Source organism: Canis aureus, chromosome 15, assembly GCF_053574225.1.
Source record: "Canis aureus isolate CA01 chromosome 15, VMU_Caureus_v.1.0, whole genome shotgun sequence".
In the NCBI taxonomy this organism is placed as follows: Eukaryota; Metazoa; Chordata; class Mammalia; order Carnivora; family Canidae; genus Canis; species Canis aureus.
Genome location: NC_135625.1, coordinates 44,524,969 through 44,552,686, shown reverse-complemented (window position 1 = coordinate 44,552,686; position 27,718 = coordinate 44,524,969). Strand labels below are relative to the sequence as shown.

Sequence of the window (27,718 nt, the reverse complement as noted above, 5' to 3'; positions counted from 1 at the left end):
CCCCAGAACTGCTGGAGAGAGGCCAGAGATGCCCTGAATCTCCAGTATCCCAACTGTATGTGAAAATATGAAACCCAGTCAGAAAAGGACCTTAGAAATCATTTCTCAATTTCTTCTAAAAAAAGACAAGTGAAATAATATTAACAGCCAGGTTTTCCCTTGTGGTTCTCTCCTTCTAAACCAGTGGTCCTCAAAAGGGGCAGGTAGGGGGGTGCTTTTGTGCCCTCCAGAAGACATGTGGCAATGACTGCAGACATATTGATTGTCAATGTAGGTGAGAGATGCTCCTTGGATCTAGCAGGTGAAGGCCAGGGATGCTGCTAAATACCCTACAGTACACAGGGCAGCCCTGGCAACTATGAGGGATCTAGCCCATGGGGTCTGTTGCACCAGGGTTCAGAGATCCTGGTCTCTCCACATTAAAAAAGTTTTCCCAAAACTAAAGAAATGGCATTCTTATTCCAAGAAGAAATTATATCCACAAATCATATTTTATTAGCTGTCCAATGTTACCTTCCATTCATGTCCTGTGTTTTAATTAAATTTTACGAACTACCAGTACAAATCAATACAATGCATTTTTTTTTTTTTTTTTTTTTTTTTTTTACACACCAACAGCTTGAATGTTCTGGAAGCTTTTAAACAATGAGTTGACTGTGGGCAAACAGAAGGCAAGGAATCACAAATAATTAGCTCATGCATCTGGTGCTGGCTAATAAATAAATAATTTTCACATGAATGTAGAAATCACTCAATGTTAACTGTATTTTTAAAAAATAGTTGGAAACTGTAATAAAATGCCATTTTCAGAAGCATCTTGGCGGCTAAGTAGAACTGTTTAATTTAAAAAATATTTACTTTCCCGTAGATTGGGGTGGGTGAACATGTAGCAAAATCTCCCATCCCACTTGACTCTGGCAGATGGAGTGATCTTTCACAAAATACATTTTTCTGCATTTCTTTTCATAAAAGCCAGCAGCCAGGAAGAGCACCCTGCTTTGAAAAAAGATAGTTTGGTTCACACAGTATACTTTGGTTTATTTAAACAGGTAAGAACGTGGTCCCCAGTTCTCCTGAGGAGAAAATGTGTTTTCTGACTTTTGAATAAATCAAGATATTACCAGTCTGAATGAGGCTTTCTGTTAAGGGAAAACGTATATCTTTCTTTCCCTCCAATGATCAGTTGCTTCTCTTGGGAAATACTCTTCAGATAAAGTATCTCTAAGTCTCGATGTATCAGTAGCCCCATGCCACGACTTCCACCTGACATTCAGGGTCTGACGGGATCAGCATTTGGCATGTCCTTGGATATGGGGCTCAATCTGAACTAAAGTTTCTCACAATACAAGTATTTTCTTAAAGTATATAAAAATGTATGCTAACTTGTGCTATCTTAGTAAGGCTTGCAAATTGGTAATTAAATAAGCAGAATATAACTCATAAGCAAAAAAAAGGCATTTTTAAATAAAATTAAGAAACGAGGATGGTTAAAACTATAATAAAAAAAGATGAGCAGATTATTTTTGGTTAATCTTGGATGGAAATGACACAATAGTTTCTCTTTTTCTCTTTTTGAGTCCATTTGGTTTTGCTTAATATACTCACAAGGATCGCCAGGAGTGTATCTCCGAAGCTCACAAGGTCTCCTGATATGTCAGCATTTCCAGGCACGACAGCCCTACCCACGCAGTCATCACTCATAGGGGAGACATGTGCTTGCCTTTCATTTGAAAGAACTCCTTATAAAAAAAACTTTTTATAATTTGTGAATGTTTCAACGGGCACAAAAGATAATAGCTCTCACTCTGCTGTAAACACAAAACCTCCACGCAGTTAGGCTTGTAACCTCACAATCATCCTGCCTTTGTCAGACTCTGCACGGGATGCATTTGGGCTGCTCCTGCAGGCCAAGTGGGAGATTTTAATTCCTGTTGGGTTGAGCCAAATAGGCAGAGAGAAATCAGAGGCTCTCTCCCATCTCTTTTACTAATCAGTTGAACTTTTTTTTTTCTTTCCCTTGAGGGAAATCTTTTCTTTGTCACAGCCACATGTTCAGTGATCACAAAGGGAAAAAAGTACAAAACCTCCCTGGATCTATCCCTGGGAGTTCAGGTTTTTTTGCTACTCGTCTTCTGTTTGCGAAGATGGGCCTCTATCTCGTGCCTGAAGACCAGCATCCCCAGCTGCCCGTGGGACGCCTCGTTCATGGCCTTGGACTGCATGCACATCTTGTACTGCTCGGGGGCCAGCTCGTCCACGCAGTGCTTCTCGTGCCACAGGTGGAAGAGCCCCCGCACAGGTGTACGCACCACAATCAGATTGCTGTGGAGATACTTGCGGTACAGGTGCACGTCCTCCCCGCCCCAGCCTCTGATGTCCAAGTCAAAGCCACCTGTGGGAGAGAGGACACCGCTGAGTCATGCTGCTCGGCCGCCTCCGACCTCTGTGCCCTTCTTGCCTCACACAGACATGGCCCTCATTGCGTGGTGCGGCAGTGTTTTAGGGGGCATGTGTCACTGCCCCTCTGAAATCTGCGGGTGTCCATCTGCAAGGGAGAATTCAGACACCCCAAAGGGAAGGTTTCACAGCGGCGGCCAGCACCCACTCCCGGAGGCCACGAGGTCACAGACAGGCCTCCTGGCACCGCCTGCCTCCTAGGGCTGCTGGAACTGCCACGCAGTGGCCTGAGCCCCACAGTGGGCCCTGCTGCCGCCTTGCCAGCTTGAACCCTCCAAGACTTAAATGTAACTTTGACGAAAAGTGGTGAAGTCCCCCCAAATGCCTGTCATCACTGGTCCCACATGGCCCCCAGGCCACCCTCCTCTGCTCCAGGCCGCCCATCACCACCAGGCCGGGAGGGGGACCCATGCACAGGCCACCTGAGCCTGCCCATGGTTGGGCTCTGCACGCAAGTGGCTGGTGGCCCCTGATGGCCGGCGGGCAGACAACAGAATCAGGGGTCAGGAACGTGAGTCTCAGTTCGGCCAGGTCACCTCTCTTGAGCCACGGTTCCTTATCCTGGTGCGAACTAGATGTCATGCCCGAGCGAGCAGTCACAGAAGGGGAAGTGCTTGCTTCGTTGTAATGGGTTTCTTATCGGTATCATTACAGCTTGTTAAAGAGACGGTGCAAAAGTTAGATGCTTACAGATAAATACAAGATGCTAAGGGATGACTGGGGTCCAGACGTGACCCAGAGACTCTGAGGTGACAGCAATGGCTCATGGAGGGAGCCCACCATTCCCACATGTGTCAGCTGCCATGATGCCCCATCCTTAGGAAAATCCAGTTTATTCTAAATTCAAGTCTGATAAACATACATCATCAAAAATGGATCTGTCCGTGCACACAGAGCACGGGAACACAGGGTTTCTCGAAACGGAAACCTGCTTTAAAAAGGAAGATGGGGCGGGGTGGTGGCAGTGTCCATCATCTGGGAGCCAGAGTTTCTTGACCCCATGCCAGCAGCCACCCTGAGCCTGAGCCCAAGACCAAAGCCTCTGGTGTGCAGAGTCACAATGTCACTCTCTCTCAAGGCACATGAGCAGGTGCCACTCTGAGGGACAGGAAGTGCTCTCATCCCACAGCCCCCACCTGCCGTGCTGTCCCCGTGTCCTTTGGCCTCAACTGTGACCTAAGGGCCTCTGGGCATTCTGGGAACGTGTGTGCATGGACAGTGACTATACGCTCAGCCGGAGCCTGAAGTAGCATCTGGAATTTTCGAAGGTTCAGCAGAGAGAAATTTGGATCTTTTCTGGTATGTGATTTTCCCAAATCTCCCACGTTGCCCTTATGTTTCTCAGTGGATCCTGCTACTGTGGAGGCCCAGAATGTTCTGCCTGGGAGGGACCAGAGCCAGAACTAGGTCAGAAGGAGGCTCGGGAGCGGGGTGGTGGCGGCCGGGGGAGCGGTTTGAAGTCATCTGTCTGTAGCAGCTGCCTTGCCCTCAGTCTGTGTGCCACATTTGGGGTGACTGGGAGGGTCTAGTGGAGATTAGAGGGGCTCAAGGTCACACATGCCCCAGCCTCCTCCTGGTCCAGCCCCCAAGTCCACGACAAGAGCAACAGCCCTCTCTTGGGAAGTGGGTACACCCAGCATCCTGGGAACCCGCCCGGGGCCCTCCCGCCTGCTCTGGGCCTCAGGCCTCGGCCTCCAGGTGGCAGCAGAGGTGCAGACGTGCTGCTCGGCGCCGTCTTACCTATATTGATGAAGTCCGAACGGTACTGACAGGTCATCCCAAAGCCAAAGTCTCGCCAAAATCCAGTTTCCTTCTTTATGACCTGCGGGGAAAACATGGTCATTCGGTCATTCAGGAGGGGTGGACAGAGGGGACCGTGATGGAGAGACGTCACAGAGCGGTGCCACTGGTGTGAAGTGGGGAGCCCAGCGACAGCCTTGCGCAGGAAACGCTGGGCCCCAGGCCTTTTCGACAGCCAGGAACACCCTGAATGCAGCAGCTCCGAGATGGGCCCTGTGGTCCTTGGCACCTCTGCTTGGAAGGTTCCTAGGGTGTCGGCATGAACACACACACTCATGCTCACACTCACACTCAAAAACAAACCAGGAGAGCAAGCTTTTGAGCGGCACCATGGAAAAGCCACCTACGTGTCTGGCTCAGCAGCAGTACCAGAGAGAACAGGAGGCCTCGGCCCCTCACACAGGCCGGGTGGGAGCCAGCCAGGGCTTGGGAGGGAGGAAAGGCAAAGAGAACAGCCGGGGAGTCAGCTGCCCTGGCACAGGGGCACACATAGGACTCCCTTGGGAAATGCAAAGAAAACCTGAGAAGGCAGTGTGTTACTTGGGCTCTGCGACCTCTTGCTCCCTGAGGTAAAGGGCATCAGGAGTCCAGGTTCTGAAGAAAGGCTCTGTCCATTCATCTCTAAACTATTTTAAAACCAAACTGCTCCCAAGAGCATCTGTGGTGGTGCCAAGCTGCAGGGCTGCCAGGAGGCCATCCAAGCAGGGACGGTCTTCAGAGAGCGAGGCCGGGGCCTGCACAGCCTGTTACTCTGCAAAGAAATTTCCAATGCATTTGCTAAAGCAGCAAGACCTTTCCAAACTTTCCTTTAGTTTTTTGGCGGAGCTAATTCTGGGACTCATTCTGAGACTGTAATAGTTCTTTTTCACGATTCATTCTTGGGGTTAACATCGGTGCTTAGTGCAGAAAATCCCCTCCTGAGGGATGGGGAAGTGGGAGGGGGCCACAGCAGGTCCCCACCCACCAGGACTTTTCCATTTTCTGCCTGTGAGGTTTGGCTCCCTTTGCTCACTGCTCATCACAGACTGTGTAGCAGGGGAGGAGCACCAGCGTCTCCTCCCAACTTGCCCATGGACTGACTTTTCTGCTTCCGTCAGATCCCTCAATTCTTTGAGCCTCTACTTCCTTTCCTTTAAATGAGGTGGTTGAGGGGCGCCTGGGTGCCTCAGTCCGTTAAGCATCTGACTCCTGATTTCGGCTCAGGTCACGATCTTGGGGTCGTGGGATTGAGCCCCCTGCGTGGGGCTCTGTGCTGGGCCTAGAGCCTGCTTGAGATTCTTCTCCTTCTCCCCCTGCCCCTCCCCCCAAATAAAAATTAAAAATTAAGGGGTGCCTTGATGGCCCAGTTGGTTAAGCATTTGCCTCAGTTCAGGTCATGATCCCAGGGGCCAGGGATGGAGCCCAACAAGCAATCAGCTCCCTGCTCAGGAGGGAGTCTGCTTCTCCCTCTCCCTCTGCCCTTCCCCCACTCATGCTCTCTGTCACTCTCTCAAATAAAAGCAATCAGTCAATCAACCAATCAATCAGGAGGTTGAACTAACCCTCCGCTAAGGTCTCTCCCAGCTCCCAAACATCTATCCTCACTGCTCTTCCACCTTCCCGAAGCTTCTTGTCTCTACCACAGCCTCAACTGTCTTCCATAAATGGCTCGTGGCAGAGCTGTGAAATTAAAAATTCTTTTGCTTTGTAATCCATGAAACCATCTCCTCTTCACGACCACTCGCACCGAGTGAATACATACGCGTCAGGGTTTGGGGAAGGAAAATGAGGACCAAGAGAGATTTTGTCAGTGAGTCCCAGCAGATGTGTTCCAATTCCTCCTCAGAACAAAGGCCTGTTATACAATATCTCCCAAGTGACAAGGTAATTTCATTAGTATCAACTGGAAAGATTTTGCAGGGAAGGAAAGCTTGGGAAAATCTCCATTGAGTCATTTTTTAAAAAGAGTTTCTGTTTCATAGCAGGTACACACGGTTTCTGTTGCAGCTAATGGCTTAATATCCTTTCTGCTGGTCAGGATGAAGACCAGTCCTCTAAGCTTCTGGATAAACATGGAGTTAAGAGAAGTGCCAGTATCCCAACTTCAAGCATCTGGCTGAGGTCTGTATGGAATCTAAAAGAGGAAGGCCAGGGCTTGGGAAGAAAGACAAGAGGGGTGGCAAGAGGTGGTCGCCCCACACCCAGGCTGTGGATGCAGCACCCAGCAAGGCTGGACAAGGTCAAGAGTGACCCTCACCTGGGACCAGCGGGACAGACACAAACTGATTTACCAGCTGGGGAATGCACTATATAAAAACTTCCTAACTGGTTGGCAAGCCTAAGAAAGCCACTATCTGAAATGCTCCTTGAAATTTAGCCATTGGTGGAAACCAATCTGATGGCACCCACAGCATATAACATCAGGGCAAGCCCGAGTTCACTCCTGACAGGCTTTACCCCCCACAGCTGTGTCACGTCACTGGCATCGTGCCCTCAACGAGTAGCCGAGCTGGGAGTGAGCGCTCTCAAATGTTTATCAGATCACAGCATGTTCCAATTTAAAACCCTGAAGGGGCTTTTATTGCATTCTCACTAATACAATTAGAATAAACCCAGAGAAAACCTCTGCCCTGTGAAGGTCCTACGTGACCAAAGCCCCGCCTGCCTCGTCCAGCTCACATCCCCTCACACAGTCTCCTTCTGTCCTGCCCCTTGGACACACCAGGCTGGCAGGTCTCTGAGGCTAGACACTTGCAGACCCCTTTCCTGGGTCACCTTTTCTTTGCTCACCAGTGGGCTCTGGTCCAACATCACTTGTTTAGAGCAGTCATCCCGGCCTCGTCAGCCAGGGTCGGCAGCCTGTACCTCCGTCACCACCATGTCACTCTCTATACTGTCACCTGCTTTATTCTCTCCATAACACAGCTTTCTGAAATTATCTGGTTGATGCATTTGTTTCCTCTCTTTTCTGTGTTCACCAACCACCACTGGTGAACATAAGCCCAGGGCCTTGGTCTGGTTGATTGCCTCCAGATCACTGTCAAGTACACATCAGGTACTCAATAAATGCTTCTCCAAGAGAGGATGAGGAGCAGTCTTAGGGCAGAGAGGGCTTCATGCCAGTGGAAACAGACATGGATCACATAAGGAGTTCTTGGGTGAGTCATGAGGGCCCAGGGATTTTGGTGGGAAAATTCAGAATCATGTGGCTTTGGACAAACGGACAAAAATGTTTTTGCCTTCCTGGGCTCTAAGCAGAGGGCTCTGCTGCTTAGAGCCTCCGCCCCAGGCACAAGAAGCTCCACTGCTCTATTCAAGCTTTGAAAAGATAAATATACACCAACAATGTTTACTACCACAGAGGAGGAAGAAACTCAGATAAAGATCATAAGTCAAAAGAAAAACATCTCCTTCTTTCCTGAATTTCGCCGATCTGTTTTCAAGTGCTATCCTGACTCAACACAAGGTCTTTTGAGGACTAGCCTCCTCTCAAGTCTCTGCAGCCCCCTTCCCTCTCCACCTTAGATCTCAGCAGAGCACTGCAGGGCAGGAGCATAGCACAGCACAGAAGGACGGCTGTCAAGCCTGCTCTCCCACAGGAAGTTTCCAGACCCACACCTCTGTGGGTGATGCATGTGACGGGGCTGATTATTTTCTATTGGGACCAAAACACAAAGCACAGACCAGAGTCTCTCCCCAGAGATGTGGGAAGACGGCCACCCTGCAGCTGCAGGGGGACCCAGGAAGGCAGTCAGTGCCTGTCGGTTTAATGGTGCCGATGGTTTAATGGTGCAATCTGGGCCCTGAAATAAAATAAATAACAAATATTCGAGCAGAGTATTACCTCTAAATCAAAGAGAGCCTCCCAAGAGCCAAGGCTGTGTTTGCCCAGGCTCACACTCACGAGAAACACCTGTGGTATGTGGCCCTGCAGTCGGCAGGCCCCGCGCTCAGAGGCTTTCCTCCTGGGTTTAATGCTCTCGAAATGCTTAATAATTCCTGCACTGGGGCCCTGCACTTCCACTCTGTACTGGGCCACATGAATTATGCAGCCAGTCCTGCCTGCAAGCAGCAGCCACCCCGAGCTTCAGGCCTTCAGTGGCTGGGGTGGGTGCCCCCGACCCTGCATGATACTTCCCTTACCTGGGCACTGGGGGAGTCTGGATGGGGGTGCAGAGGTGGAACGACTGAGCCCGGACCAACACCAGGATTGCTATAACCGTTTCTATGTCTTGAGAAATAAAATACCGTGGAGGCACAGCTTTCATAGAATTGGTCTAAGAATGGACTTGAATGCCACCTCCTCCAAGATCCCTGTTAACCCACATTTTCCCACAAGGCCTCTTTTAATGGTATCTGCTTAAAAGAATAAGGTATCTTCTGGAGGGTATCATGCTGGGGGAGAACTGTCCAGGCTTCCTCATGTAGGACTCTATAGCCATGGCTGGATTCCACTCTCCTGGAAGCACTCCAAGGCCTAAGAACACGTGGCTGCCACGCAGCATCGGCCTTGGTCCCGTCTTCATCACACAGGGCCACCTTTGCTTCCCAGTGTCTCACTCAGCAATCCCAGCAAGTGACCTACGCCTCAGTGCAGCAAGTTTTGTCTGTGGAACGAGCAGTCGTGCCCCTGCGCCTCACTGGTGGGTCCATGCAATAAGGCGGGCGCAGTGCTGGCTTCCCACAGGCTGTGGATGGCACGCATGACCACTTGTGGTACCCAGCGCTATCTGTGTAAGAGCAGACCAAAGGATGGACTCTGCTCAGTCAGCAAGTTTTAGAAATGTAAACCGAAATGCAGATTAGTGGTAACATACTTCCTGGAAGGGGCAGACAGGGAGGGTACCTGGACTCAAAGAGGGTGAGGACAGGACTCAGTGTGCCATGTGCACCCTGGACAGACAGGCAAAAAGTCGCTGCACGGAAATGCTGAGTGGGGTGCACAGCAGGCTGAGAGGTCACACCCCCCAAGCCTTGGAGGGGGGGCGGTGGTGACAGGGCCTCACGGGGCAAGGCCAGGGCACAGACACAGGCCGGGCACACACCAGGCAGAGAGGCCAGGGGTCTACTGAGCTGGCGCCATGCGCCAGGTGCTGGGGTTTGCAGACACATGCTCTGTCACTGGTTTCCAAGTCTATGTGGGGGGGCACTTAATACCAAGGAGCCATCAAGGCTGGCAGTGCTATGCTGGGGCCGGCAGGACCAGCTCCCAGACCTCACCCCACCTCGGTGTGCAGGGACATCGCTCTGGGCCTCCACCAGGCCACGGGGTGGTGGGGGGGTGGAATCACTGGCAGCATGGAAACTGGCGAACACCTTGTATCAGGGCTTTGCCTCTCCTCTTTCCAGAGGGTGGGTGGTTAAACATTTACTAGCTGGCTTTAAGCCAGACAAGATGATTTAAAATGGGATTAATCTATGTTTTGGAAATATATCTCTGGCAGAGGGGGAAGGAAAGGCCGGGTGTCCGGGGAGGGAGAGGCTCTGCAGACAGAAGAGCTGGGTGGGTACCAGCACGAACCAGGTTGGAACCAGGAAAGTGGAATGTCTAAAGTTAATAATCATTTAAGTCAGAGAGAGTCAGTCCTTTCTCTCTGAGTCTTTCTACATAAAAATATCAGCAAGTTTTATCTCAGGTTTACAACTCAAAAAATTAAATGTTAGCATAAAATCCCATGATGTCACATACTTATTATTAATGGTCTATACTCAAAAGTAAAGAAACAACTAGTCTGAATGCCCTCCCCCCCCCCCCCCCGCCCCCGAATGTGACTTCTGGCTTTAGTCTGAAGACAAAGTGTCACAGCAGTGCCCCTGACAGGCAGTGACCAGCACAGGGACTACTGAGGTCACACTCGCTGGGCTGCGCACACTTGTCTCGTGTTTGCATCAGTGAGTACTCTTCGTTATGGCTCCATTCTGGATCTGTGTTCTCCCTCCACCTCGACACTGATATTCCAGGGTGGCTCTCAAGAATATCTATAGATCTGGGCGCCTGGGTGGCTCTGTTGGAGTGTCTGCCTTTGGCTCAGATCATGTTCCCAAGGTCCTGGGATCAAGTCCTGCTTCAGGCTCCCTGCTCCACGGAGGGCCTGCTTCTCCCTCTCCCTCTGCCTGCTGCTCCTCCTGCTTATGCTCTCTGTCAGATAAAATAAAATCTTAAAAAAAAAAAAGAATATCTGCAGATCTCAGATCTTTCATGACTGAGTCAAAATGAACCTTTGGTAGGAAGTCTTTACTAACTTACCATGTCTAACCATCTTGTTTCAATGTATACCTTCTTAGCACCTACACATTGTTTCCATTAAATTAATTTCTGTAGCTTGATGTTCTCCTTTGGAATTTTTGTCAGATCATTTCCTTTATATTTCAGCCCTCATCTTGATCCTAAGCAAATCTGCTTCCACTGCAGTAGGGTAAGGAAATCTTGCTTTCAACCTGAGTTCTGCTACTAGCTGGTTGTATGATCTTGGGCGAGTCCATAAAAACAAGACAGTAAAGTGACCTCCCCAATCACTTCATACAAAACTGTTTCAGTTCCTCTGATTAATCCAGAACTTCCAATCTAGATCTCTGTAGGGAGCAAGTGCTCAAGAAATGGCTCATCCAATAACGAACATAATCAATACTTTCCTTGTAGATGGAGAACCCCCTGTGTCTCAGAGACAGCTACTGTGTTTCTCTGGACTAAGCCATCATGAACACTGAACCCTAACATATCAGATTTATGTGCTCTAGGAAAGCTCTAAGGTGTATTTGGAAGTAACTGTCAAAGCTGCAGGATAATTCAGAGGCTCTAGCTGTGGACATAGAGACCTCAGTTCTGTTTTGTTTTTAAAACTTATTTATTCATGAGAGAGGCAGAGACACAGGCAGAGGGAGAAGCAGGCTCCCTGCAGGACCCCGATGTGGGACTCGATCCTAGGACCCTGGGATCACTCCCTGAGCCAAAGGCAGATGCTCTCAATCGCTGAGACATCCAGGCATTCCTCAGTTGTTTCTGCTTGACTAGTAATTCTGGGGATCTCAGAAACTGGCTTAACCACATCACACGTCTAGCTTCCCTTTGCACCTGCTTCCCTGCAGGAATGGTAATAAAAGGATAAAACTTTTAAAGTGTGAAATGAAAAGAATTCCTTGCAAGCAAATAAGATCTTTATGAGTTTGAAGTTGAAACATTAATCATATTTGATGTCAAATGTAAAGAAGTACTTTATTTAAAACCAAAGGAACTTACATTCTGATTGGCTGAAAGAAAATAAATCCTATATTCTTTTTCCCCCTCCAGCCCTAATAGAAACTTACAACTCATGGAAAGGAAACAAGGTGGTCTGTGTCTTGACAGAAGTGATATCATCCTAAGGTAGACAAAAACTGATTCTTGGGGAATGGAAAACTCTGACGGTGCTGAGATATCCAGCACACATATACATATGGTTACGTGAACAGATCCTCGGTCTATCTGTGGTAGTGGAGTTTCACTGCAGGACGAGAGAGTTTTTGATCACGGTACTGGACAGCATAGGCCAAAGGGAAACCACGCTGGGATGGGCGAGGATTCAACCTCATTCAACCTCAGGGAACCCAAGCTAAACCTTCTAGAAAAGATCCCTATATCAGCCAGAGGGTTAACTGGAAGACGGGGCTACAGAGAACAGGTTTTGCTACTTCTGGAACCTTAAGGACCAAATCAGTCTGCCAAAAGAATCTCAAAGAACACATGTTTTCAATGAAGTCAATTTACTCTCCCGTTGCACAGAAGCCTGAGAGACGGGGTTCCCTCACAGCTTCACGTTCGCACAGCGGATTTCCCTTCTGTACCCGAAGAGGTACTCAGTGGGAAGAAACATGGCTTTGCCTCAAGAGGAGACACAGACACTCAAAGTGATGAAGAGCAGACAACCCAAGGTCAGACGCCTCCTGACAGTCATCCTGAGCTGGAACGCAGCTTTAGACAAACCTAGTTGATACCTCTGCCGGGAAAGGTCAGAGTTCAAGTTGGGGATGACAACAATAATGGGGAATTTTGTCTCAGAAGGGCATTGCCTACCTGTGTTACAGAGACCCTCTTCTGGCTTTACCACACCTTCCCGTGGCCCACACTGCTTTCTCTGGACTCAGGGCCACCACCACCGCCACCACCAAGACCACTCGGCATACAGAGATCCTGGGGGGCTGTGTGGTCCCACTATCCACCACCTGTGCAGCCAAGATCTTTTTTGTTTTTAAGATTTTATTTATTACAGACAGAGAGAGAGGCAGAGACATAGGCAGAGGGAGAAGCAGGCTCCCTGCAGGAGCCCAATGCGGAACTTGATCCCAGAACCCCAGGATCATGATCTGAGCTGAAGGCAGATGCTCAACCACTGGGCCATGCAGGCACCCACCAAGATTTCAGTACAGAAGCCCCTCCAATGTTCCTCTAGGAGCCACCTTGCTGGTGACCGTGCTCCAAAGTGGCTGCCATGTGTGGGGATGAGGGCACTTATGGGAAGGGTCCTGGATCTGGTCCTCACTCCTCCACTGATGTGCTCACTGGGTGACCTGCAGTGAGCCACCCCCTTCTGACTTCTGCTTCCTAGCTGTCACCTTTCTTACCTGGGAGGGTCTGTAATAACGAAGAAAAAATGTGCTGCATCCATAATGCAATAATACTAGTTTCTAAAAGCCATAGAAGAAAACTATGAAGGTGTGAAATTACCTTTCTGTAAGGTACTGTTCCTACTTATTTTCCACTTTTAAATATTACAAGCACTTTTAATCAACAAGACACTGGGACCAAAGGCCAGAACGTCTGCCAAATTTAAAAATTACTGTGGGAATCAATCCACAGATTTCCACTCACCTTTACTCATGGTCAGGTGCCCCTGGTAATGAAAGACAGGGAAGCGAGCTGCACAAAGGCACCTGCGGGGTAATTACTCACCAGCTGCTGCTCCAGGGGAGGCACTGCATCGTGATGGCCATATATTATGCCAGGATTGTACTGACTGAAAAGGACCGGATAAAATACCTTCTTCCCTGCAAACCAGAAAACAAACATTCACTTAAAGCAAAGCTAGTAGGCTTGTTCACTCATATTCAGCTCTCTGATAATCCCAGATATTCGTATCCACTTTTTCTTTTCTTTTCACTCAGCCATAAAACAGATCTCAGCAGTCCTACACACCTCGACCACATGGGCAGACTCTCGGCTATCTGTAGCACAGAAGTGGCATGCAAAGTCCTGACAGATGGGGGCTCTGGGGAGCAACTGAGCTGCCCTGCCAGACATTAACCCATTAACTGCTGCCTTGTGGGATTCTGAAGGGTGGCCAGAAGGGCCAGGGTGACTTCACGCAGCAGTAGATTTAGGGACCCCAGGGCATTTGCTCTTTACCAGTTTACACCCAAGAGCATCAATGATTTAACAGTTGTTATCAGCTGAATACTAGCCTGCTTACAAGTCAAACTCCAGGAGAATGGTTTTCTCCACGTGGATTCTTTCTGCTCAGATCCCTGCCTCCCTCAGTGTCTGCCCATGGCCACTCCTTTCCCTTCAATCTCAGACAGCTTTCCAGCCCCCATCATCCCCACCACGCCCTGTCCTGTGGATGTTCACTAGAGCCCACCTCCCAGCTGAACACGGAACAGGGGTCCTAGACTTAGGACAAAGCATCTCAGGATTATGGGGGCCAACAGTCCCACCCTGACATCAAAGGAGAAATCAAACCAGATGATTTTCCTTTTCTTGGGGTAAATTAGGCCTGTTCAGAAGCAGGACGTCAGAGAGAACCATGAAGGAGTGAGAGGAAGGGAAGTGTCGAGGCCAGAGACCCATACCTGGCTGCGTGTTCAGCCTGCACGTGTTGAGGAATTCAGAGGTGAAGTAGATATCGACATCACAGAAAAAGAGAAGGACGTTGCTTCCTTTCCAGAAGCGGGCTCCGACATCAAGTCCCTTTCCCCGAGAAAACTCTCCATTCAGTTGGATGAATGTGAAGTTCCTGAAGTTGGCAGCTCTATGAGGGAAGAATATAGTCATCATGTGCTCACGCGCCCAGGCGGACAGAATGCCTTAGAAAACACACGGCCAGGGCCCATCCACATTGTCAGGTATCTCTTGTAACTGTGAGGGTACAGAGACTAACAGAGAAGATATAGAATGAGCCAGACTCACTGGAAACTCACTGAAATTAAAGGTACCAAGAACACTTAGTGAAGCTTGCTTTATTTATTTATTTATTTATTTATTTATTTATTTATTTATTTATTACTTAGTGAAGCTTTAACACCAGCTAACTTCTTTCTCTAGCAATTTCCCCACAGTGAAAACTGTATCATTACAGCTAATGGATATTTTGTGTGATAGAGAAATTTGAACCAGTGGAGGCGAGGTCAATAGGACCTAGGACAACCTCCGTGCCTCCTGAGCCACCTGAATGACACCACTGGGCCAAAGACATAAAATCACACTGGCATAGCCCCTCCTAGTATCTTCTCATCTGTATGCAACTCAAGACCAGGCATGGTAGTCTTGATGAATGTCTATCCCCAAAGAGATTCAAGCCTGGACTCCTTCCCCACCTTCAGATAGAGCGAGAGAGCTTGGTAGGAAAAATGACAGACTTGGATGTAGATTGATAGGGCCATCCCAGACCTGGCTCTCCTATAGATCAACTCTGTTATCTATGGAATTCCATGAATCTCCTGGCAGCTCAGTTGCCTCATCTGCAAAATGGGAATAATGACACCTTCCTTAACTACCTCACAGAGTTATTAGTTGGATAAACGCTGCCAAGAGCACATGTAAGCATCAGCTCTCGCTATCATCAGCACAGGCGAAGATTCCCAGGCCTCTGGTGGTAAAGCCAAGCAAGACATTTCTTCATTTGGCTCTTCTTTTCCTGAGACACCAGAACCTTCTGAAATGGGTGAGCAGAAATTCCAGGAATTCGCATAGTACCTAGAAGGACAGGAACTGTCTTCGGCCAGACACAATCAGAGAACTCCTTTGAGTCCTATCCAGCTCCTACCCCTGCTCATGAGCAGGGGGCCTGGCCTGTGGCAAATCCCTTCACATCCCACTTATGCCATTCTTCTCTTCATAATGGCTCCCCTGCTCATCTTTTTCTAATGGCTAGTAGTAGGTTCCCTTCTCGATGTATCTCAAGGCTCATACTCTCTGGGCCCCCCGAGTCTGCAGGGATATCTGTTAGCTAATTGGCAGGAGGACAGGACGGGCATGCCCATGAGCAAGGACCTCCTCACTCAGGTTGTGACTCCTAATTCAGGTGCCTCCTCCAAGATGCTTTCCAGGATCTACCATCAGAGAGTTCAGATATACAAATGCTTTACACGTGAACAACAGCAAGCAAGTTTCACCAAAGGAAGAGGAGTGCAGTCCCTTAACAGGCTGTGTGAAAGGAACTGCGCAGTTTCCTCCCTTGAACGGTGTATGGTTCTTTGTGTCTACATATCAAGTTTTTACCAAAGTTCAGTCACGTTGAATCCCAAGAACATAAGGCAGAGCTAGAAACTCAGGTAACGGTGTCACAGATATGACAAGGCTGTCAGGGACTGACTACTGAGTGATGGGTAGACCCACTGAGAACTACAAATTTAGAGGGCAGAGTGGTAATCTGATGTATACATTCACCCGTTGTGCAAATTAATCTGGGTGATTCCGTCCCCAGATTCCCAATTCCTGGCTCAAGCTGCTGTGCTGGTGGAGGGCGGGGAGGGAGAGGATGGGGGCTGGGCCTGTCTGCCCTTCAGGGCCACCAGAAAGAAGGGCAGGGGGAACACCGTGCCTAGGACTTGAGATGGAAGAACTGGAAGAACTTTTTGGAAAAGTCTTCTAATAACCATCTCTAGGATATTTCCTAGGCTTCAATGTGTTACTTCTAGAGAAAGAGAATTCGGGACACTAAGGGACCCTCTGTGTGGCCCCAACGTAAAGGCAGCCGGCCTCCTTTCTCTTCATTCAGCCTCTCCACAAGGATGAGGCCATCCACGTCACCTCACATCCACTGCACTACTGTCAGTATGGCCCAGCCTGCACTGGGCGCTGTGGGTGCATGGCACCCGGCTCTGCCCCTTGGGGCCAACACAACCCCCACCCCCCACAAAAAACCTGCCCCACCAGCTATGCAGGCCTCCCCTTCCTCCAGGAGAGGGTGGGCTCGCGGCCGCCAGGAGAGAGAGTGTGCCCACAGCCGCCTCTGCGCTGAAGGACTCGCTGACATGAGTGCACGGAGGCCGGGTGGGGACAGAGGCACCACTGGCCCGGGAGGCACCATGCGCCAGTCGTAGGTGTTGGAGAGGGCCCAGGGCCGACTCTGTCATCTGTCTGTTGTTCCCAGGGTGGCAGCCAGGTCGCTGTGCTCAGCTAGGATCTGTAGATGGACCACAGCACTGTCCTCCCCTGAGCAGCCCACCCAAGGCACTTCCTATAACTGCGCAGCATCTGGAGGCGGCCCGTGCTCTCCTCGTTGCTGTCAGGAAGGGCCTCTGATAGTTACCAAGCATTCTCTAGCAAGAAAGGGGGCAGAGCTGGAAACACCAGAAAAAGAATCGGAACCACTTTACTTCCTCTCTTTTCCAGAACAGAGAGACTAATCCACTGGTGAACATCTGGGCCTGGCCTTGTATATCTCCCTCTCATCTCAAACTCATCAGCACCAGCTCCAGAGCACAGGAGGCCAACAAGATGAAGAGAAAGCGGCTTCTGCATGAGAGCCAGGCCCCTCCCTCACCACGTCCCATAGCCATTCAGAAAGGTGGCTCACTGGGGAGGGGGACTGGCTCTCTAGGCCAGAGCACCCCTGCTCCACAGCATCGTCAGAAATGTGTCTGAAGAGGCTGTGAGGCCGATGTAAGAGCAAGGACATTTCAACACAAAACCCTGATTCGCCCCAATGGGGTCTGGTGGTGGGTCTGGGAATGTGCCCAACATGGCCACGAGGCTGTACATCCCACAGACGCAGGCCACCAAAGTGCACAGACAAGGACCCTGTTCTGTCCTTTGCCAGAAGATGAACACTGATGGTGTGCCATGGCTGGGGCCTCCTGCCTCTGCTCGGGGTCCCTTCCTGCTATGTACTTTCTGAATCCACTCCAGTGAAAATCCAGCTTGGTCTTGACAACCCAAGTCAAGTGTCACCACCTCTCCCACCATGCTGCAAACTGAAGGCAGTCTGCCCTCCTAGGCACTGTGCCTCATTCTCCCTCGTCTCCCCTGTGCCCATGCCTTCCTTGCCTTTGCCTTACAGACATGTACCTGGTGACCTAGCGGGCTATAAACCTTTGGTGGGCAGGATCTTCAGAGATTCTCTGGCACTCTGCAGTAACTGGCCCACATGGGGACACCATGGATGATCAATAAGCCTCAGATGAATCATGGGGTAAATCCCTGGGGAAGGCTGGGGTGTATCTCAGACCTTCGTTATTGGGGGGCACTGCTCAGGGCTCCTCCTTCCCTCAGGTACAAGCAGGGGAGGCCCCCATATATCAGCAAAAAGTCTCTAGCCAACAGATTGCAAAGACAGAAACCCATGCTTTTAGAAGGATGGCAAATATGTAAATCACAGAAAAAAAGAGAGCTGAGAAAAATGAGATACAATTTGGTTTGAGACACTTAATGTATCCATACAAAGAAATGGGACACTTGGAAAAAAAAAAAAAGAAATGGGACACTTGGTGGCACACCTAAAGTAACAGCCTGGGGAGGGAAACTGACCTTTTTCATTACAGAATGAGGACACCACGTCCTATACTATGTCATTTCCCACTGACTCAGAATACATAGCTCCAAAAAGGCCCCCATGATTACTCACTATTCTTCTTCTTCTCTTCTTGAATTGTATTATTGACTGATGACACTCTCAAGTTTCTCATTCAATTACCCTCCTTTCTATAGTAAGTCTGGCACACAGGGACTCCTCCAAGTTATATACAATCATGCTGCTAGCAGTTATAATGACCTCAGAAAGCCAATGTTTCTCCTGGAGATTTAATTTCTCTAATTAACTTGCATTTCCCAGAATTGCTGAATTGAAAATGATAAAAGATCTTGTTGTCTAATATGATCTATTCTCATACAGACTTCTTCCCCACCATTACAAGGAAATTCCCTGGATGTGGCACTTCCCACAATAACCCTTCACTTAAAAAAAAAAAAAAAAAAACTTTAAAAATTTACATAAAAACCTATATTACATTCAATGTATAATTTAAGATTTTAAATCTAACAGCTTTAAAAATCGAAATCACTTGAGTTCTTACTGAAAACACTTGAATACTATCAAGAATTTAAAAATAAACAGATTCTCAGGCAGCTTGTCCTAGTAGGCACTTTAAACAATTTAGAACTTTCTAGATTCTGACCTTATACAAGCCAGCTTATACAACTCCATTTTAGCAAGTTTCTTTCAAAAAGATAAACAAAATGGATAAACCTTTGACTGGACTATCTAAAAGAGATTTGAGGGCTATTACTCAAATTAATAAAATTATAAACAAAAGAGGAGACATTACAATTAATGCCACAGAAGTACAAAATATCATCAAACTACTATTAACAATTATATGCCAGCAAACTAGGTGACTTAGAAGAAATGGATAAATGCCTAGAAACATACAACTTACGAAGACTGGATCATAAAGTAATAGAAAATCTGAATAGACCAATAAGGAGCAAGGAGATTGAATTGATAATCAAACATTTCCCACAAATAAAAGCCCCAGGACCAGATGGCTTCATGGCTAAATTCTACCAAACACCTGAAGATGAATTAATGCCAATCCTTCTCAAACTCCTCGAAACCATTCAAGAGGAAGGAACAGTTCCAAACTCATTTTACAAGGCCAGCATTACTCTGATACTGAAGCCAGATAAGGACATGACAAGAAAATTATAGGCCAATCTCCCTGATGAACACAGATGCAAAAACCCTCAACAAAATACTGGCAAACCAAATCAATAGGAGCAGACACCATGAGCAAGTGGGTTTCATCCCTGGGATGCAAGGATGGTTCAATACCAGCAAATTAATAAACATGATACACCACATTCACAGAATGAAGGATAAAAATCATACAATTTTTCAATATTTTATTTTCAATAAAAATCATCTGATATTTCAAAAGATGCAGAAAAATCTTTTGACAAAATTCAACATCCTTTCATGATAAAGACTGAACAAATTAGGTATAGAAGGAATGTCCCTCAACCTAATGAAGGCCATATATGATTAACCCACAGCTATCACTGTACTCAACAGTGAAAAGTCAAAAGCCTTTCCTCGAAGATAAGGACCAAGACAAAGAGCCCCACTCTCACCACTCTTATTCAACACAGCACTGGAAGTGCGAGCCAGTGCAACTTGGCAAGAGAAAGAAACTAAAGGCATCCACATCAGAAGAAGGAAACAAAATGATCTCTAAACCCTAAAGACCAAAAATCTGTTAAAACTGATAAAGTTCTAGTTTCAGATTTCAGAATACAAAATTACATATAAAATCAGTTGTTTCCATACACAATGAAAGAGAACCTAAGAAAGTAATCCCATTTACATCAAGAACTATACAATAAAAAGTAGTGAATTATGGATACATGCTACAGTGTGAACGAAATCTTGAAATCATCACTGGAAGTTAAGAAGCCAAACACAAGAGGTCATGTATGATATGATTCCATCTATCTGAAATATCTAAAATAAAGTGAATCCCTGTTTTTTCAAATGCTTTTATGTGTTGATAGAGATGGTCACAGAGTTTTGTGAATTATACTGAAGGAGTCTTGTATGTTGAGTCAATCCTGCATTCATTCCTAGGTTAAGTTTCACTTCATTATGATGTACAATCCTTTTTATATGTTGCTGGATACAGTTTGCCAGGATTTTCTTGAGTATTTTGGCATCTATATTTATAAGAGACACTGGTCTGTAGTTTTCTTTTCTTGGTATTTATCTGGTTATAGTATCAGGGTAATATGCTCTCATAGAATGAATTGGGAAGTGTTCCTTCCTCTTCCAAATTTTGAAAGTTTGTGAAGCATTGGTATTAATTCGCCTTTAATGACTGGAAGAAATCAGCAGTGAGGCCATTTGTGCCTGGCCTTATTCTTTAGGGGAAGTTTTCTTATTACTATTTCAATCCATTTACCTATTATAGGTCTACTGAGAGTTTCTATTTCTTTTTGAAGAAATACTTAATTTCTACCATGTACAAAATTGTACATGTACAGGATCACCTCCATTCCCTCCCCTCTCCTCTCCTTTGTATTGTTATCGTATTAAAATGATATCCTTATGCACTGTGTCTGTCAATACAGTGTCGATTTATGATCCTTGTTTTATGCAGTTATCTTTAAAATAAGAGAAAAAAAGAGTTATAAACAAAAAACACATTTATAGTATTTTAGATTTCCCTACAAATAGGGAAATGCTTACTTTTACTGCAACTGTTGATTGCTTTGCAAGGATTTGCATTTGTCTAGTGTCCTTTCATTTCAGTCTTCAAGGATCCTTTTCATATTTCTTATAGGGCAGGTTTGCTAGTGATGGAGTCTCTCATTTCTTTTTTATCTGGGGATGTCTTAATTTCCTCTTCATTTCTTTTTTTTTTTAATTTTTATTTATTTTTGATAGTCACACAGAGAGAGAGAGAGAGAGAGAGAGAGAGAGAGGCAGAAACACAGGCAGAGGGAGAAGCAGGCTCCATGCACCGGGAGCCTGACGTGGGATTCGATCCCGGTCTCCAGGATCGTGCCCTGGGCCAAAGGCAGGCGCTAAACTGCTGCGCCACCCAGGGATCCCTCCTCTTCATTTCTGATAGATGGTTTTGCTGAATATAGAATTCTTGGTTAAGTGTTTTTCCTCTAGCACTTCTGAATACACCATCCCACTTTCTGGCCTCTGTTGTTTCTGTTGAGAAATCAGCTGTCAATCTTATTAAAAATTCTTGGTCCCGGGAAGCCCAGGTGGCTCAGTGGTTTAGCACCGCCTTCGGCCCAGGGTGTGATCCTGGAGACCCAGGATCGAGTCCCACGTCAGGCTCCCTGCATGGAGCCTGCTTCTCCCTCTGCCTGTGTCTCTGCCTCTCTCTCTCTCTCTCTCTCTGTCTCCCATGAATAAATAAATAAAATCTTTAAAAAAAAAAAAATTCTTGGTCCCAATGAGTGCTTTGCTCTTACCACATACAAGATTCTTTCTTGTCTTCTCTCTTTGTGTTTTAACTATTTGATTATGATATGTTTACTGTGGATTTCTATGGATTTTTCTATTTGGAGTTTGTTGGGCTTTTTAGATGTGTAGATTCAGATTTTTCATTAAGTTTGGGAATCTGGGGCCATTATTTCTTCAAATATTTTTTTCTGCCCCTTTCTCTCTCTCGTCTCCTCTGGAACTCCTACTATGCCTATACTGGCATGTTTGACAGTATCCTACATGTCTCTGAGGTTTGTTCATCTTCTTCATTCTTTTTTTTAAGATTTATTTATTTATTTATTTATTTATTTATTTATTTATTTATTTATGATAGGCATAGATGGAGAGAGAGAGAGAGGCAGAGACACAGGCAGAGGGAGAAGCAGGCTCCATGCCAGGAGCCCGACTTGGGACTCGATCCCGGGACTCCAGGATCACGCCCTGGGCCAAAGGCAGGCGCTAAACCACTAAGCCACCCAGGGATCCCCTTCTTTTTTGTTTCTTAAACCTCATCATTTCAATTGACCTATCTTAAAGTTCACAGATTCCCTCCTCTGCCTGTTCAAACCAGATGTTCAGCACCCCCCTAGTGAATTTTTAACTTTAGTTACTGTACTTTTCAACCCTAGAATTTCTATTTGGTTCTTTTCTTATAACTTCTGTCTCTATTTGGTAAGACAAGGTTGTATTTGGCAAGACTTGAGTCTCATGCTTTTCATTAGTTCTTTAATATGTTTTCTTTTAATTCTTCAAACATATTTAATATAGCTGACTTAAAGTTTTTGCCTAGTAAGTCCAACACCTGGGCTTTTTCAGGGACACTTTCTTTTCTTTTTTTTTTTTTAAGATTTTATTTATTTGAGAGAGAGAGAGAAAGAGAGAGCATGAGCAGGGGGAGGATCCGAGGGAGAGGGAGAAGCAGACTCCCCTCAGAACAGGGAGCTTGATGTGGTGTTCAATCAAGTGACTCCAGGATCATGGCCCAAGCCAAAGGCAGACACTTAACTGACTGAGCCACCCAGATGCCCCGTTAGGGACAATGTCTAATGATTGTTTCTTTCCTGTGCATGACCCATACTTTTTCTTTGCATATCTCATAACTTTTTGTTTAAAACTTAACCTTTTCAGCAATGTAATGTGGCAATCCTGGAAATGAGAATCAACTCATTGTTTATTGTTGTTCTTTGTTGTTGTTCTTTGTTTAGTGTCTTTCTTGAACTAAATCTGTAAAGTCTGTATTCTCTGTTGTGTGTGACAAAATGACATTCTTGAAATGTCTAGAACAAGTAAGTCTCCAAATCTTTGCCAAGGGATTTTGTGTATCTTTCCCAAGGCCCCTCAAGGGCCTGCCATAAACACTCAACCAGGCAGCTGACCACTTTCCTTGGCCTTTACTTCCTTCTTGCATAAAGCCTCAAGGTCAGCCAGAGGTGAAAAGCTAAGGCCTGCTCGTGTCTCTCCCAAGTTTGAGCACAGCCCTAGCCCTGAACATGGCCTTCTAGATCCCCAGGAATGTATTCGAGCTTTTGAAAGGCCCAGAGGAGCTCTTGCTCCTCAGCCTCCCCCTTTAATTTAAGCTTTTTGGTTAGTCTTTTGTTTGGTCCAACTCTTATCTATCATCTCAGGCAACCACAAAGTGACAAACTTCCTATAATTGTTTTTTTGGAGGAAAGGCTATTTCCACTGAGAGAGCTCTGAGTTAGGTCAAATAAAGACAACCTTGTGAGAGGAGTCTTCCAGAAAACCCCACACAGGTCAAATCATGCCATTTTTCTGGGAATGACACTTTATAAGAGCTCCCGCATCTTGGTGGCCCCTGGTGGCTGCCAGGCCGTGGCTCTTGCTGTGCTTGTGCACTATGAGATTCCAAAGCTACTGAAAGAAGAGCTAAGGAGAAGGTGGGAATAAGGCAGGTGAAAGCTGCACAAAAACTCAGTCATTTTTCTTGGATAAATACTTCCCAGATTACTGCAAGCTTTGTTTAATTTCCAGGGTTCTTAAACAGTTGATTTGGACCGTGTTTAGCAATTTTCTCATTGTTTTATTATAGAGTATTTGCAGAGGTCTTTATTTTACCATTTTTGCTGGTATCACCCTTCTTTAACCGTTGAATTATAGTCCAATATATAAACAATATCAGTTAATTTTTCTCATAATCTATTTTCCCAATATTTTCATCTGGAAACATTTCAAACCTTCAGAAATGTAAGACACTATAAATATCCACATTATCTTTCACCTAAATTTACCAAGTGTCAACATTCTGCCTGACTGCCTGCCTGGAACCATTTCAAAGTTAGTTGCAGACAGCACGACAGCTCTACCCTTGAAGAGAAGTATCTCCCAAGAATCAGGGCACTCTCCTTTATAACATTAAATAATATAATAATCACACTCCAGAAAGTTAACATTATTATAATACTATATATGCTACCTTCAAATTGCCCAAGGCACAATTTAGAATACCTAATACAGGTACATCTCCACAAAGAGCAGAATCTCCACCAAGCAGAACCATACTTGACCCCTCTGGCAAATACCAGGTGGCAGGGCCTTAGGCCTGAGATGCTGCCTTAATCCACAAGATGCCTCCCAGGGTCCAAGATTCCTTATCTTCTTGGGAGGGATTTGCTGTACTGCTTTTTTTTTATTTTAGCGAATGAAGGAGTATCTAAAAATTACGTAAGAAAAAAATTAAAACAAAACAAGAATACTGCTCAAGTTTAAGAAACAAATTGAAGGAAAACAAACTAGAATAAAACCTTTCCCCCAAATATTCTTCTGGAGGTCCTGATAAAATCTTCCTGAGGGTACATGTCAAACAAATCCTTTCAAAGAGGCAATGAAATGATGACATATACCAGAGCAAAGCAGGTTCCCAACAATACATCTAGAAAAAAGCCCTCTTATGTCACATACTTGCAAAGACAGAGCAGTGTCTCATCTCTAGAACTTTGATCTCAGAGATAATACCTCTGAAAAATGCCTTTGTGTCCTTATGATTGGGCAAAGATGAAGTTGCAATGTGGTAAATGCTAACTCATGCCGATCTGCCTACCTGTTATAATTTTTTAAAATTTCCTGATACATAGCCCCAAGCAAATGTCCTACCTAGGCCAGTGTTTCTCTGTGTGGGCCATGGGCCATCCCCAACAGCATCACTCAGGCGACTCATACAAAGCTTCTCCATCTCAGGGCTACTGACTCAGAATTTCTGGAGCTGGATCCCAGGAATCTGCATTTTAAAAAGCACCCTGGCTATTCCAAGGCACATTTATATTTGAGAATCATTAAGCTAGGCTTTAATCTGAGATTAACAGCAGCTTAATACAGAAAACTTTATGGAATAAGAATCAGATGCTGAGAACTGATTTGTACTGTTATCCATGGCAGTGGTTTTTAAATATTTTTACTGCAACCCTTACAAAGGAATATATTATACATCATGACACAGTAGATACACACACACACACACACACACTCTCTCTCTCTCTCTCTCTAAAGTCTTACCAAACAATATTTATCCTTACTACTTCTGATGCATGCACCCTGATATCTTCTATCCTATTTTATTTCAATCTTTTGAAAACACTGGACATAACCCACTAAAGCTATTATACAACCCTCTAATGAATCACAAATTGCAGTTTCCAAAACACTAATCTACAGCCATCAACTGAAATGTAAAGCTCAACTGAGTAAACATAAATCTAGAGACAGAATGAAACATAGCACATAATTAGATTTTTAAAAGATATTCTTAACATATATACATTTGCCTAGACTTAGAACAGTTTAATCACAATGCTGGTATCCTGATGAAATAAATTATCATTGAGGCTGATTTTAAATCTTATGACTTTCAACTGACAATTATGAGTTTCAGGAGGGATTACACTGGAGTGAAAATGTGGTGTCATGTTAAGACCTGGAGTATTGGCAGTTAACAGCTGAGGCTCAGATCCTGGCTCTCTGATGTGGTAGGGATGGCAGCCTGAGTAACCACTTCTCCAGCCTCAGTTTCTTTGTCTATGAAATGGGATTAATAACAACACCTATCTCATGAGGCTGCTGTATTAAACAAGATAATTCATGTAAATAATGGTTATTATTATTATTCAAAGATAAGATGCATTTCCACAAAAGTTTAGCTACCCTAAAAGAATGATAAAAATGACATTTAAATAGGGCTTATAAGTTTTCATATAGATTACTATGAGTATAAATATACTGTGTATGTGGCATTATCTTTCTCTTTTTTTTAAAGATTTTATTTATTTTAGGGAGAAAGAGAGACAGCAAGAGCAGGAGGGGCAGAGGGAGAAAGAGAATCTCAAGCAGATTCCACGCTGAGCACAAAGCCCAATTCGCAGCTTGATCTCGGGACCCTGAGGTCATGACCTAAGCTGAAACCAAGAGTCAGATGCATAACTGGCTCTGCCACCCAGGTGCCCCTATCCTTCTCTTGATGAACAAACACTGGATGTTTTCTGAGTAAGGCACTAAACTAAATTTACAAAGAGCCACGTAATTTGGTAGTACTTACTATGCAGTTTATAACCTAGTTAGGAATAGACAAATTATATGCCAAGTGACAAACAGAAGAGATGCTGACAGCAAGTACCGTCTGAGTCCAGAGAGAAGCCTGAAGGTTAGGAAGAGCTCCAGAGTGGGCACTCGGGTGGGCACGGAAGGGTGACGGTCTGAGTATGTAGAAAGGAGGATGGAGAGAACACTAAGTGGAAGACCATGATGGGAGTGAGGACGAAGGGGCAAATACCACACACTCCGACCCCCCGGCCCAGTTTGGCTGTGAACTGGAAGCCATCAAGATGAGGTTACAAGTTAAAGCTAGTCTTGCTAGGAGGTGAGGGCAGTAAGTGATTAGGAAGACTGATGTGGAAGGTGGAATGGTAGGGCTGCAGTGTTAAGTCAGGCCTGGCTGCAGAGGGTGGGCCATCCCTGCTCTGGTCAGAGCAACACCATGGAGGGGGTAGGACACCCCCAAGGCATCAGAGATATCCTGCACGTATCCCCAGTTAGCAAACATGGACACAGAAGAATGGGGTTCCAGTTCGTTTTGACAGAGTTAAAGCACTGACTGGCCCACCGCAGCACAAAGTTCTCAGTTATGGGTAGATTAATCTCTGGAAATTTTCCAAAACTAAGTAAACGATCCCTACCACTGAAATGATTTCTACTTTTTTTGTTCAGATTCTCTTCATTCTTTGCTCAGCAAGCAACCTTCTGATCGAGAATTGACACAGAGAAGAATGCCTTAATAATATGAGTCCTAAGTCTTCCAGTCACTAAAAAGGATATTTTCCATAACCACACTAAACCGGCCTTCCCCTTGGCCTTCAGACTCATGTCAAGCTGGTTATATATATCAGCAAATATCTTTTAAAGTGCTCAGACTCAGGAGGACTGAATTTCTCAGTTCTGATTGCAGTTTAGAATCACCTGGATAACTGCCTTGGGATGGGGCAGCCCCCAGGGTGGACCACTACTTTCTCAGACAATGACTCTTAATACTGGTTGCATGTTAGAATTATCTAGGAAACTTATGAAAAAAAGATCCATGCCCAGGAATGGATACTTTGAGAGATGCTGGAACCTATCCACTGGGCAGAGGACATGAATTCTAATAATTCCTCGTTCCTAAGCAGAGATGAAAAGGATATTTGCAATGTGTTGGATTTGAGAGTCTCTATTTCACTTACATTTAGGATTTTCAATTATTCTATTCTCTTTGATCTCCCTTTGATAGGGGCCTAGATTTTAAGCTGTTGCTAGTTTTAAGTTCTGAATTCCATATTGCTTTAGCACAGAGAGGTCAACCTTTTCCAAAGGACTGGACAGTAGAGTTCAGGCTTTACAAGTCATATAGTTTCTGTCACAACTACTCAATTCTGTTGCAGCACAAAAGCAGACATAAATAATATATAAACAAATGAGCATGCCTACACTCCAAAAAAACTTTGGGTTTTGTTTTGTTTTAGAGAAATAAGACCAAAAGACTGCTTTAGAACATTTAGGTAATTCTAATAAGCATTCTGATCTCGTGCCCATAGATAGCAAATTAGTAACAAAGTATGAAAACAAATACAAAAGTGCACTCAATCTTATATTCTTAATCTTTGACTATCATCCTATTTCCATTTATCAGAAACTCAGAATAGGGGGCCCTGTTTATATTTAGGCCATATGGATCTCTTCAGGCTTTTTCTGCCACTGAGTACTACTGACGCCCCTCCAGGTTTCACTTACAGAGAAACTACCCACCTAATTGC

General features: G+C 45.7%; 1 protein-coding gene across 26 annotated transcripts in view; it reads right to left on the bottom strand.

Moving 5' to 3' along the window:
• Positions 1-472: 472 nt before the first annotated feature.
• CSGALNACT1 (chondroitin sulfate N-acetylgalactosaminyltransferase 1) overlaps positions 473-27,718 on the bottom strand; it is a 327,543-nt gene continuing 300,297 nt past the window's right edge. For all 26 annotated transcript variants that reach the window (XM_077849411.1, XM_077849415.1, XM_077849413.1 and 23 more), the window contains 4 exons: positions 14,059-14,237; positions 13,163-13,257; positions 4,198-4,279; positions 473-2,392 (listed from right to left, as the gene is read on the bottom strand). In XM_077849411.1, the coding sequence (XP_077705537.1) occupies positions 2,109-2,392; positions 4,198-4,279; positions 13,163-13,257; positions 14,059-14,237 (640 nt within the window). In that variant the 3' untranslated portion in view covers positions 473-2,108. The remainder of the gene's footprint in view (positions 2,393-4,197; positions 4,280-13,162; positions 13,258-14,058; positions 14,238-27,718) is intronic.